Raw genomic sequence first — 14,696 nt, 5'->3', positions numbered from 1 at the left:
AACAGGGCTCCAGTCGAAATTATGATACTCATCCAAAGTTCCACATCTACCTTAAAACAGACAAACTCTGTCTTCTGACTCTCATATTAGTCTTTTTAAATATGTACTGCTAATGTCCATATCAAAATGATTTCAACATATACATTATTTTAAATTCCTTCATTTTAAATTAATATGAAAGCAGTGTACTTTTCATGCATACTGGTATGCAGTGTCTGCTTGTCCTCTATTTATAGACTGTAGGCATGGAAAACATTTAGGTTAGCCCTTGTGAACCAACTCAATTTTACTGCACTTCCTAATCCTCTTTCTTTATAGAGCACCAACAAAATTGCCTGTCTCTTCCACAGGACAACCCTTCAAATAGTCTAGACTTAGGGTAGGAAAATGTAATAAGATTAGTCACATTTTGTAATTAAACAAATGTGGGCTTGCAGTTATTTCAGACTTTGGGCACCTTGGTCAAATTGAATCAGAGTTAGTTTTCTATTTCATTAAAAGGGGCTATTGATACTTACCTCTTAGAGTTTGGGCAGGCTAAATCATGGATATGAAATGCCTAGGGTGTACTCTAACATATGGCGAGTTCTCAACATTTTTTCTTACTGGAAGCATACTCTGTCTCTTTCTAAGAGAACTTTGAAGTTTAGTATGTTCTATTCTTTCAATCCTTTCTTGTGGAACATGGTATTTAGACCCCTTACACTTGAAACTATACTCCATTTGGGAGCCCGGCTCCTGAAGCACCGGTACTGCAAATGGTGCCATAGATATCAGGAGAGTTATCAACAACACCGATACTCTGATGTGGTAGGCTAGGCATGCAACCTAGCCTGGCTTTGCGCTTGGTACTTATTTTTAAATAGAACACTTGATAACAGACCATGATTTGTTTGCTCTCTCTCTTTTTTTCATATTATTTACCTTTATAAAATTTGTTGTAGTTAACATTTTTCTACCTTTTTTTCCACATCACTTCTTAGCACACAGATTCTTTGACATACTTTGCATGTGTATTTTTTTTAAAGCATCAGTCAAAGATATCTTTTAAATTCTATTTTGCTCATTTGGGCAAATCATTTCTGCTAGTAGAAGTCAGTTACAATTTTAAGTTTGTTTGTCAGACTCTAAATGCTGCCTATCCACCTTCACCCAAATCCCTGGTAAGAGCATTGACTAGGAAAGGGGCAGGTCCAGGAAACTGTGAAGTCCATGAAGCATCTTAAGCCCTTGCTCACTATGTGCGATCAACAGTGGTAAGCGCAGATAGCGATCACAACCTCTGACGGTTGTTACACATACTGTTTATCTGGTTAAGGGAACTGCCTTTATACATTGTTTGATAAGAAGTTTTATCAGGAATGGATGAAAGAAATTTATTATTTATTTTTGGTATTACTCCTAACAGAATTAAAATGATTTTTCTCCTTTAATGTGATAATGTAGCAAATAATATGAATTAATGTCCTAATACTATTTTAACCGTGAATTCTTGGGGTAAGTCCCCCCCACCCAAAACTTGCATGCACTTGAAAAATATTTTATACATTGTTAGAATCAGCTTACTAATATTGACTTCAGTCCCTGTATTTATGTTTGTGAAGAGGAAGATTGGCCTGTCACAGTCTTTGTTAAGTTTTGTGGTCAAGGTTATCAAATAATGCATTAAGGCGTATTTCCTAAATAAAGTTTATGTAATTTTAAAATGATTCATTCATGAGATAATTGGTAGGGTTTGCTTGTAAAGTCATATTGAAATTTCAGGTAAATTTATATATTTTCTTTTGCCAGATAACACACAATATCTCCATGTATGCTTATTTTTTCCTGATATTTTATTCTAGCCTTCAAACCTGCAGAACTTTGAGGAAATAGTACATTATGAACCTATATTTTAGTTTTTAAATTAAAGTATAATTAACATACAATATTCTATTAGTTTCAGGTGTACAACATATTGATTCAATAATTCTATCCATTACTCAATTGTATATATTGAATATATAATAAATGCTCACCAAAATAGATATAGTCACTGTCTGTCACCATACAATGCTATTACAATAATATTGACTATTTTCCCTATGCTGTATTCTCATCTCTGTGACTTATTTATTTAATAACTGGAAGTTTGTTACCTTCTTCATCTATTTCATCCATCCTCCCAACCTACTGCTTCTCTGGCAATACCAGTTCTACGTATCTAACAGTCTGTTTCGTTTTCATCTGTTTTGTTTTTTAGATTTCACATATAAGTGAAATCCTATGGTATACATCTTTCCTTGTCTGACTTGTTTTACTTAGCATGATACCTCTAAGTCCATTCATGTTGCATATGGCAAGATTTCATTCTTTTAATGGCTGAGTAAAATTCCGTTATATATACCATACCTTCTTTATCCATTTATCTGTTAATAGACATTTGGGTTGCCTCTATTTATTTCCCATTTAAATAATGCTGCAATAAATGCATGGTGCATATGTCTTTTCAAATTAGTGTTTTCATTTTCTTAGGGTAAATTTCCAGTGATGAAATTACTGGATCATACAGTATTTAAAAAATTTTTTTTTGTATTTCACAAGCATATTACTAATCAGAAGGTCATCAGCAGGCCCAGCCCAGGGAAGTGATCACCACAGGTTCTAGAGGTCAGAGGCCAGCTCCCTGAGCCCGCCTGAGACCTCTCCGGAGATCTGGGTCTGCAGAGCATCAGCGGAGCCCCACCCACTCAATGTACTCGTGGCGGGCTGCTGTGAGGGTGGTCACAAACACAGTAAATTTGCTGAAGTCCACCGTGGCATCCCTGTTCTCATCCAGGTCCTTGAGCTGTTGGTTCATGGTGTATTTTTACTTTTGGGGGGAAGCTTCATGCTGTCTTCCACAGTAGCTGCACCAGTTTACATCCTCACCAATAGTGCACATGTGTTCCCTTCGCTACATCCTCACCAACACTTATTTCTTTCCTTTTTTATATTAGCCATTCTGACTGGTGTGAGGTGCCATGTCACCACAGTTATGATTTGCATTTCTCTGATCATTAGTGATGTTGACCATCTTTGCATGTGTCTGTTGGCCATCTGTATGCTTCTTTGGAAAAATGTCTACTCAGGTTCTCTGTTCATTTTTTAATTGGATGATGATGATGGTGCTAAGTCATATAAGGTCTTTACACATTTTGGTAAATGTGTAACTTCTTATTAGAGATAACATCTGCATGCATCTTCTCTCAGTAGGTTGCCTTTTTGTTTTAATTATTTCCTTTGCTGTGCAATTTTTATTTTATTTTGATATAGTCCTAATAGTTTATTTTTGCTTTTGTTTCCTTTGCCTGAGGAGATATTTCCATGAATAAATAGCTAAAAGTGAAGTCTAAGACATTACTGCCTATGTTTTTTTAGGAGTTTTATGATTTCAGGTCTTACAACTAGGTCTTTAATTCATTTTGAGTTTATTTTTGTGTATGGTGTAAGAAAGTGATCCAATTTCATTCTTTTATATATAAGTGTCTGGTTTTCCCCGCATCATTTATTGAAAAAACTGTCTTGGGCCACCTGGGTGGATCAGCCTGCTAAATATCCAACTTCAGCTCAGATCATGATCTAGCTGCTTTTAATATTCTCTTTTTATCATTACTTTTTGCTATTTTAATTATTATGTGTCTTGATGTGGACCTCCTTGAATTAATCTTGTTAGGGACTTTCTGTGCGTTCTGAACCTGGATGTCTGTTCTTTCCCCAGATGTTATTACTCTCGATGTTGTCACTGAGTTCCCTTAACTGATGTTCATTTTTTACTCGTTTTTCTTTTTGCTTTTCCCCTTGGTTGCTTTCCATTACCCTCTTCCAGATTGCTGATTGTTCTTCTGCATTCTCCAATCTGCTATTTATTCCTGCTGGTATATATTTTTATTTCAGTTATTGTATACTTCATGTCTAACTGGTTCTTTTTTATCCTTTATCTTTTGAAAATTATCACTGAGTTCATCCACTCTTTTCAAGTCCATTATCTTTATTACAATTACTTTGAATTCTCTATCAGATGTATTATTTATCTTTGTTTCATTTAGCTTTTTCTCTGTGATTTTTGTCTGATTCTTTCATTTGGGACGTATTCCTCTGTCTCCTCCTTTTGTCTAAGTCTTCATTTTTATGCATTAAGGAGGTCAGCTATATCTCTGGGTCTTCAAAATAGTGACCTTGTATAGAAGAGGCCCTGTGGTACCTTGTACTGCAATGCTCCCCTGGTTACCAGAACCAGGTGCTCCAGGGTTGTCTTCTGTGTGACTTCGTGCTTCCTACTATTGTCACTGAGTTGCACTTGTTTTGTGCCCAGCCTAGCTGTACTGCCCTGGTGCATATATACTCAATGGCAGGGCCTGCTCCCTATGCAGCAAGTTAAGAAACTTAGATGTAGGAACTGTGGGTATTCTGGTGCATGAAAGTATCTTCCCTTCTCCCTAAAACAGGAATCTGTTTGAAGTGGTGCTGATCTCTCCTGCAGCAGATTGCAAGATGTGGCGGGGGGCCCAGTTTCCTATTGCCTTCTTGCTTCTCCTGGAGTTAAGGCCACTGATTTTTAAAGTAACTGGAGTTCAACCCCACTGATTGTAAAACCTCTCAAATTGAAACCCCGCTGATTTTCAAAGCCAGAGCTTATAGAATCTTCCTCCTAGTGCAGGTCCCCAGTGTCTGGGGTGCCTGGTGTAGAATTTAATCCTCTCACTTCACTGTACTTGTGGTGTCCCTTCTGTTGGTGGTTAGTCTCGCTGGGGGGCTGGTTCATGCCTGTGTCTCCACCCTCCTGCCCTTTCTGATGTGGACTCCTCTCTACAATGAATTGTGGAGGCCTGTTCTGCCAGTCTTCCGCTCATTGTCAGAGTTTGTTGCATGTGTAGCTGTTATCTCAGTGTGTCCAAGGAACAAGGGGACTGAACACCCTCCTACTCTACCATCTTGCGTATACTCCCCTGAAAACCTATATTTTATACCCTTCACCTTTACCAATTACTAATGTTTTGTCAGGTTTCCTTTCTTTCTGTATGTGTATATATATATGTTATGAAATAATGTTATGAATATATGGGAAATAATGTTATATATATTCAGATATATATGACATCCTTTGTTTTGCTGAACCTTTTGAAAGTAGAGACCTCACCCATAAATATTTCAGAATGCATTTTGTAAGAATAAGACCATTTTTTCCTATAAAATCACAATACTAGTTTCATGCTTGACAAAATTTATATTAATCTGAAATGTTATTTATATACATTCTATGTTCAAGTTTATCTGATTGTTCCAAAAACTGTTTTTCATACCTTTTATATTTCTTGGCTCCAAGATCCAAAATTTATATATTGTCCTTGGTTATTATGCCATGCAAATTCTTTAAATATAGAATATTTCCATTTTATATTGTTTTTATTTTGTTTTCATGATACTAGCATTTTTCTAAAGTCCAGGATAATTTCTTATATAGTTCAATATTTTGTGTTTATCTGATTAGATTCAATGGTAATGTTTTAGCATAGATAATACTGATTTTTTGGTGTATCACATCAGTAAGCATATGGGGTCAGATATGTTTCTGTGACTACTTGGTATGTCCAAAAACCCATTTCTGTGATAGAATACTAATAAGCATCGCAAATCTATAAAATGACTAAATACCTTAGCAGGCAAATTAAGCATTTTCATTCGTGAGAAATGCTGTGGCTATGTACTATCTTTTCTAATGGGATTTTATTTAAGTACTTCCAATTTTATACTTGTTTTAAAATATAATTAAAAGATTATATGAGCCTTCTTGGATTCTGAGAAGTATTTAAAAAGTATGTCATCTTTCTTGTCTTATTTACATACATTATAGGCTTAAAAAAAGAAGAAACTAAAATACTGAATTATGTGGTTTTCCCCAAACAGGCTTATTTTAATTAGAAACATAGCTGGTAGATAGATTTGTCTAAACTTTCATTAATTGTATAACAGGCATCCACACACTTTTTTTGTATAATAAAGGTTTTCTTAAGGCCTTGGTTAATTACATGGTTATTTTATACACATTTGATAATTGAGCAAAGGAAAACAGAGGACTGAATATATGAAAATCTAGTGCTCACTTGAGTTGTCCCTCCTAATTTCCTGACCCATATATTCATTTATTTAATAAATATCTCCATGTGGTTGTGTTACAAATATCACATTTGAAGTCCTAAGTCTTTACTCCTTTCATATCTTCCTAATCTAAACTTTTCTTGTGTTTCCCATAGTGATGAATAAAATGATTATTATACTCAATTTCAATATATTTGAATATATTCATATTTCAATATTCAATATAATGACTATTATATTCAATTTGACCTCTAATTATTCCTCTCAACTTAAAACCCACATGCAGTCAGCCACCAAGTCCTCTTGACCTTGACTAATGTCATCTAATGTATCCCAAATCTTACTTCCAAACTTGTAATTTCCACCTTAATTTACAATCTCATCAAGTATTTGTATAGTAGTAACAATTTCCTAATTGACCTACCTACCTCAATCATTCTCATAAAATCTTTGTCTCATTGTATAGTTAGGTTGATTTTTGACCAAAAAAAAAAAATCCAAATATTATTCTCATTTACATTCTGAAAACCTATCAGTATCTTCCTGTTGATTTAAAAAAAACAATCTCTTTATGGGATGACATGGCTTTTTTCCACATATTGACTGTATGTCTCTGTTTTAGACACTATGAACAACAGATAAATATTTTAGATTCTGATTCAGTCATTCTTCCATACACACAGCGTGCATGCATTCCTGTGCTAGGCCAAAGGAATTCAATGAAGAACAAAACCTGACGTGTTTGTTTTCATAGGGCTTAGAATACAGATAATTTAAAACTGACACAGATAAGAATAAAAAGCGTTGTTTTCCTAAAAACTAATTTGTGATCTTAGAAACTGAATTATCTTCTTAAGTTCTTACTTTCTTATCCATATAATGAAAATAATTTCTATCTCATAGAGGTGTTTTTATAAATTGAAAACAAAAACAGTGGAAAAAGAAATAGGAGACACATTCTGTGGGATACAGATTAAAACTTAACTTTGTGACAAAATTGCCTTAGGGCAGTGGACAGAGAATGATCACAAAGGAGTTAAAGATTGAATATAGAGTTGATAAAATGGGAAAGAATATAATGGGGAGCCTCATTAAATTCAAAGCTTGGGGATAAATAGGGAGCAAGATAAACATGAAAAATAATTTTGAGGTCTCCCAAGGTGCAATCAGTTTTCTGATGAATAAGAGAAATTTGCAAATATGGATGAAGACATGGGCAAAAGCAAAGTTATTAATGTTGTTCCTCCAGAGGAGATAATTGAGTTCTGATGGGAGGTCCCTGAGAGAAGGTAGAGATTGAAAAACACAAAGGTCTGAAGACAAACCTTGATAAGTGAAAGCACTTAAAAATGAGAAGAAGGGTCACATGAGTGGTTCAGTCGGTTAAGATTCCGACTTCAGCTCAGGTCATGATCTCAGGGTTTGTGGGTTTGAGCCCTGCACCCAGCTCTGTGCTGGCAGCTAGCTATCTTCGGATTCTGTGACTCCCTCTCTCTGACCCTCCCCTGCTCAAGCTGTCTCTTTCTCTCTCTCAAAAATAAATAAAACATTAAAAAAAAAAAAGAATGGGGAGAAGAAGCAAGCTTCAATAAGTGAGGAAGGAAGGGATATAAAACATTAGAGGGTATCCTGATGTTACAGGATGAAGAAAAGAGAGATGCAGAGTGATTGAGGTCTGAGTTTTGTGAATTTGAGGTTATCAAGGCTCTATGATAGATAAATTTTTAATAGAGAGGAAGATAATTTTTAACTGAAGAGAACATAGAGGATAAGAAAACAGAAGACTGAGCATATACTACTTTGAGAAGCGCTTCAACATAAAAATATTTTTTTAATTTTTTAAAGGTATATTTTTTTGAGAGAGCACATGAGGACATGTGTGGGGGAGGCGTAGAGAGACAGGGAGACTGAGGACCCTAAGCAGGCTCTGTGCTGAGAGCCCAGTGCAGGACTCAAACCCAGAAACTGAGATCATGCCCTGAGCCAAAGGCAGATGCCACTGAGCCACCCAGGTGCCCCAATATAAAAAAAAAAATTTAAATATACTTAACTACGGTAAATTCAGGGAGATTATGGACTCAATTTTCTTAGGCTAATAGAAATATATATGTCAAGAGGAAGAAGGCAGTAGAGAAGAATTTTGAAAATGGAAAAGAAACGGTAATTCATAAAGCAAAATTCTTAAGATATGGAAAAGGATTAAGTGTATAACACAGAGGCCAAAATTAGTTTTAAATTATTTATTTATTTACTTAGAGCACAAGCAAGGGAGGGGCAGAATGAGAGGAAGAGAGAGAGAATCCCACACAGGTTCCACACTGTCAGTGCAGCGCCAGACATTGGGCTCAACTCATGAGCCATCAGATCATGACCTGAGCCAAAATCAAGAGTAGGTTGCTCAACCGATTTAGCCACACAGAGCCCCAGCTTTAAAATGAAAAACAAAACTTCAGTGAGATGTAGAGATAATGCTCTATCACTATCTGGAATGTGGGTGTTCATCTCAGGTGAGGCGGGGAAGGGGGAAGAGTTCTGGATCAAAGTGATGCTGGGAATGCAGACACAGAAGTCCTTTGGAGGATTGTAGTAGAAAACTAGGAATAAGTAAAATAATTATTGGCCCAACTAAAGTCAAAAATAGATATCTGTCAGCTAAGAAACAGAAAAGGAGATGCTCTTTTATTCTATCACATCTGCAAATGATGAAAATTGGGAGTAGGCGTGGGAGTCGGGATTAGATACACACTAAGGGTTGACTACAGTGTATTAGAACAATGGTAAATGGAGAAACTTGAGGAATTATCTGGAGTTGAAGTTGTGAATGTCAATTAAGGCAGAAGATGAAAGGGACAGGGTATTTCAGAATTGTCAGACAAACACAGCTAAAATGGCTGATTCTGATTGGAGGGGGGTAGGTGAGTACATGAAATTGAAGAACTAACTCAGCAAATGTCTAAAAGAATTAAGATATAATAGAATATAAAGTGCTGGTCAGAGATAGAATTTTCAGATGTTAAAAGAAGAATAATTCTAAGTAGCAAATTTATTCTATTTGAATATAGGATACTGAGGCAGGAATGAAAGCTGTGCCATCTGCTTTAAAGCATCAGGATCTAATGAACAGAATGGGTGTTTTCACATCTTGATGGGTCTCTTCCTCAGTTTCACCTTGAATCCTACTACTGTAGGTTCCTATCTACACTGATGTATTTAGACATCAGTACTGGGAGAAAACAGATAAGCAGATAGATTCTGAGCTTGATTCTGAGCTCTAAAATCTAAACAGGTATACTGCATGTGACATGTATCATAGAGTCATTATCCCATCAAATGTTCACGACCCTCCTTCCTCTCATACATTATGCAGAGGTAAATAACTTTTTGTTTGCTGCCCATGGTGCTTATATAAATGATTCTAAAGGTACAATATTCCTTGCTCTCAAATTAATAACTCAGAGTTTGAATGAAAAAAAGTGAATATAAAAATGTTCTGCCATATTACTAGAGAGGTTCTGTTAAATTAGAGTTAACAAGAGTCCTTTTCAGATTATTTAATCTCATTAACAAATACCATCATTTGGCTAAATATGGAATATCTTAATAATGGCTTGCATCTCTTATGTGAGAAACTTGAGTCTATGTATAAGATGTGCTGATTATGTGAGATAAATTCACGTAAAACGAACAACAAATATATGTAAAACATTTGTGCAAGTGTTCTTTGCCTGTCAGAAAAAGGGACATTATACAAAGCTATTTGACACTGCCATTTACCATTTTTTGGTAGATAAACACAACATTATAAATATTTGGCCTTGCCTTTGAAATTGTTACGGTGCAAACAGTCCACACAGCATTTGGAGAAAATTTGAAACTCCCCAAATAGACTTTTTCTGTCTGTTTTCTCTCTACTGAAAAAATAATTTTAAACATTTGTATTGAAAATATTTGTGCATTCACAAGATTGAATATCTTTAGAAACATAGAATAAATTATTTTATAATATTTCGAGACAAAAATACATTATTAGAGCAAAGGATGGCTTCAATTTAAATAAGTCAAGTCAAAAACTGAAAGCATGATTTAGGAGTATGTCCTACATTTTGTTCACTTATCACCAGTGATGAGAAAGAAATTTATTGGTTGATCCTAAAGTAAGTATTCCCGGGGACCTGTTTGTCAGATCATATCCGTGGACAGACATTGACTCTATTGGTGTAATGGAAATTCAAAATAGATTACTTGATGAATTTGTAATCTAGCCAAAGCTTCAGGAACACCTCCGGTTTCCTGTATACTCTCCTTCTCATATTTAGAGATACTTAAATAAAGACCTACTTGAAAGAAAGAATAAAAATAAGAACTTTGATTTAAACTGAGTTTGTGTCCTCTATTCTTTTAGGTATACATAAAAGGAAAACAAAAGAAAGAAAAATTGTATACATTTATTGACGTTAAATTTATTTCAGTTTTGGAAGTCTGTTACACAACAAAAATCACATTTGTCTGGAATTTTACAATTTATGAAATAATTTCACACCCACGATTTCTCTTAAGTTATGTGGCAGGCCCGAGGTCACTCAGAGACATGGAAAAAATGTAACATATGATGAAAATATTAAATCAACTTTTTATCTCAAATGACTGCAAAACACACTCTATTCATTTGGAATTATATTTTCTCCATTTTGCCAGACTTAGCCAATTCTGCTATGCAGATTTTATTTTATCAATTATTTTGTAATAAGCTTTTAGACAGTGTCAGAATTATAATTCTCCCACTGTCAGACTAAAAAAAAATGACACACCTTCTAAAATAGCTATTTGTTGAGTAAGTGGGAACTTTTGGAAAATTTTGAAAATGTTAATTAGCTAAGTAAATATAAGCACATTTAACATAGATATTCTTTTATCTTTGGACCCTTCTCAAGTTGATGTTTAAGAGTCAGATGATTGCATTAATATTTTAAAACTATAAAACTCAAATACCACCATTAAAAAAATATGTGATGCTTACAATACAGCATGTAGAAGAATAAGCATGTTTGGATCTAAAAGAAAACTACTGAATAGTCCATGATAGTACAAAATCACTGGTTAAATGTTAATTATATCATAACTGAAAATTGTAGAATGAATGTGACAGTGTTTCAAATATGAAGAAAAAGCAAAGCTAATTTTCCTTCTACTTCCCACTGAGCTCTGAATCTAAAAAAGTACAAAAGAAATTAATGTAAAATATAAAGAGAGGGGACATCAAAAAAAAAAAAATGGAAACGATCCACACTTATTCTGCAATTAAATGACAGGTATCTCTTTTGAATAGAAATGAAGTTTAATCAAACATTTGCAAATTGTCTCTAAAAAATAACTAACTTAGGAATTCTGCAAAAGAGAACATGTTCTTCATTAGAAATTGTTCTTCTTATTAAAATGTCCTTTTTCTGGGGCTTCTTTACAGGCTAATTTTTTTTAAGCACATGACATTATTCTGATAGTAATTCTCAAATGTGCAGCGAATGTCTGAGTCATCTCCACTATTTCCTAGAAGCCTACTTATTGCTAAGGGAAAAGATTTGGCATCTCTTCTGTAATTTTACCAAACGTCTGAATGGCATAATAAAGAGAAGGAATCTGTCTGCAAGGTGACCCTTTATTTGTAAAATAGCTATTAGGTAGCTCTTTAAATTCAGCAATATCTTGTGTCCAGTAATTCCAAATGGTACATCTACTTTATAGCACATGTTAAATTTGGCAAGTTGTGTTATGTCCTTAAGCACCTAGAATTTATTGGATAATAAGAGGACTGGTATAGAGAATGGAATCTGTCAAAAATGTTTTTCAAAGTGTAATTTTTACAAAAATTGGGTTACAATCACCATCTGATCATTTCCAAGCCTTAACTGGTTAGTTCTACATGACATACACTCATTGGTAAGCTTAAAAACTGTTGGTTAGATGCTCGATGAATGGGAATCTTGTTTCAAAGATGGAAGAAATTAAACAGATTTTGTTCGTGAGGGGATTTGAGAGTAGGAGGGTAAGAAGGTTTAGGGTAGTTCCACTGAACACTTTTATGTCTTAATGAGGCCACATTTTGTATAAAAATTTATAGTTTAGAGAATTTGAGTTCAAGTCAACAATGAGAATTAAAGCAGAGCTGCTATAAGACTTTGTTGTTTTGAACTTGACAATTGAATGATCATACATAGAACTCAGAGTCCAGGAATAAAAACTTAAATATTTGGAATAACTTGGAAGAGGAAGTCTTGAGAATTTGATTCGTCTGGAGTAAATAAGTTAAGTGCACATATTGTTGGAACCCAATAAATCTATACATATTGTATGGTAACCTTGGAACTGAATTTCATAAATTATGATTGTCTTGGGAAAGTAAAAGATGAAATAGTATTATTTATGATTCTTTTATACCTCTGATAGTAAAAGTTATCGTCTCTTCTTGATCTAACCCAACCACTTTAAAGTTAATTGGTACAGGGGAAGGAAAGAGGGAAAAATAGTCACAAGCAGAGAGAGACACAGGCAAACAATAAGAGACTCTTAAAAACAGAGAACAAACTCAGGGTTGACATGGAGTGGGGGAGAGGGGAAAATGGATGATGCGCCTTGAGGAGGCAATTGTTGGGATGAGCACTAGCTGTTGTATGTAAGCCATGAACCACGAGAATCTACCGCAGAAACCAAGAGCACAGTTTACACACTGTGTGTTGTTAGCCAATTTGACAATAAATTATATTAAAAATAAATAAATATTTTTTAAAAACAAAAAAATAATTGGTATATTGAGAATATGTCTATTCTTTTGACATTTTATTCAAATATAGGGATTTTAAATACATTTTATCATTAGTCTTCTACCACTGTTCTTAGTACAAGAGGGACACTGAATACATTTGTATGAATGCATGGCTTTCCCTCTCAACTTTTATTTGCTTTTTCTATGTCCACATTATTTTTAGTTTTAGTCTTGATCAAAGCCTCAGAGAATGCTCTGGAGTGTGAGGGAAAGAATATTTGCTGCCTTCATAAGAACTGGCCCCAACATCTAAGTTAGCAACCCCTAGGTGGTTGCTTGCAAGTGCTATAGCCTCAGAACTTGTGCATAAAAGGAGAGAACATTCTCTTTTCTTTGAGAAGCAATTGCTGGGAATCCCACGGTTGGTTTCTGAGACGTTCTTGCCACTGGGAGAAATTAGACCCAGTAAAGGGGCACTTAAAGAGGATATTTTGTGTGAATGATACACAATTCTGAAATAAAATGAAGTTTTTTTGTGTTTAAGCAGGAAGAATCCACAACTGATTTTCTTGTTTTTATCCCTCTATATAGGTCTTTATTTTTATGTCAAAAACATATTTGTCTTGTGGTGACCACTACTTGTTAGACTTTTTGTTTAGAAAAATATGTAGCATACAGATTTTCATTCAATTCATTCAACATTTACTTTATAGTTCTGGTGAAACATTGTGCTGAGTTTTAACAGTATGAAAAGATAGAAGGACCATAATTCCTGAGCTGAATCAATATATAAATATCCTAAAAGGCTTTAAATGGAGTATTTTACAAAGATACAGGCAAATCACAGCCAGTATTCAGAAATCTGGACAATGTTATTAACATAATTTAAAGTACCTTACCATTACTCTGAAATTAGTTGAGACTAATTGGTTTTAACAGCACAAGTAATTAAATAACATATTCAATTTGATATCAAACAACTCAACATACTTAGGTTAAAAAAATAACCTAATTATTTATAAGTTGTAATTAAAGAATTGCTTTCAATATTAAATAATTGATATTCAGAAAATGATTAGGGTATAATAAAATAATAAATGCAAATGAGTTTTATTTTAATAATAGTAAAATGTATTATTGACAAAGAGGAATTTAATTATCTCAGAAATATTTGTCTCTCCTTAATCAAAATAAGTAAAATCCTAAACAAAAAAGTAAACATTTATGGAGTACACTTAAAGCCTATTTGTTTCCAAACACATATTTATAATAAACCCCCCATATGGTAATATACCTAAAATTAAAATTTGAGAAAATTTAATATATCATAATTGAAGAAAATCAGGGTTTTCAAAACAAAAGGAAAAAAGATTACCTAATAACAGCAACTTTACAGTTCGTGCATCTCGCTCAGCATCTTCCTGCAGCTTTTTCTCCAGTTCTTTTGATCTTTTGGCTGACTCCTTGCTCTCTGAACTAATTCCGCTTCCCATTTTGTTAGTTTATTTGCCCAAACTTTTTCAAACGTCGAGCACAACTCTGGCTTGGATGGAGGATTCAGGAGCAGTGCTCTGTGGAGGCTTCTAACAGCCCATTCCCTCCCTAAATTCCGCTTTGACTAAGGAGATGCTTTATGAGCTATCACCTGATCAAAAGGTAAAACCATACATCGCTTTGGTTGTATGGCTGGAAGCAAAAGAGGAAATTCATTATGCTTTCAAATTAAGTGACCACTTATGGCACGTCTTCAAAAACTTGCTCATCTTCCTTAAAGAATAGTGTATAATAATGTAGAACATGGTCAGAATCTATATACTAAAGT

At 34.3% G+C, this 14,696-nt stretch overlaps 2 protein-coding genes across 5 annotated transcripts in view; one reads left to right on the top strand and one right to left on the bottom strand.

The window, feature by feature from the left end:
* GNAT3 (G protein subunit alpha transducin 3) overlaps window positions 1–14,367 on the bottom strand; it is a 54,129-nt gene extending 39,762 nt beyond the window's left edge. The window contains exon 1 of the mRNA XM_077748513.1: window positions 14,250–14,367. Within this exon, the coding sequence (XP_077604639.1) occupies window positions 14,250–14,367 (118 nt within the window). The remainder of the gene's footprint in view (window positions 1–14,249) is intronic.
* The window catches only part of CD36 (CD36 molecule (CD36 blood group)), a 182,960-nt gene that overhangs the window by 11,091 nt on the left and 157,173 nt on the right, over window positions 1–14,696 (top strand). The window lies entirely within an intron of this gene.

This window comes from Crocuta crocuta, unplaced genomic scaffold, assembly GCF_008692635.1.
Source record: "Crocuta crocuta isolate KB4526 unplaced genomic scaffold, BGI_CrCroc_1.0 scaffold417, whole genome shotgun sequence".
Lineage (NCBI taxonomy): Eukaryota > Metazoa > Chordata > Mammalia > Carnivora > Hyaenidae > Crocuta > Crocuta crocuta.
Note: the sequence above shows the minus strand (reverse complement) of the source record. Positions and strands in the feature narration are given on the sequence as shown.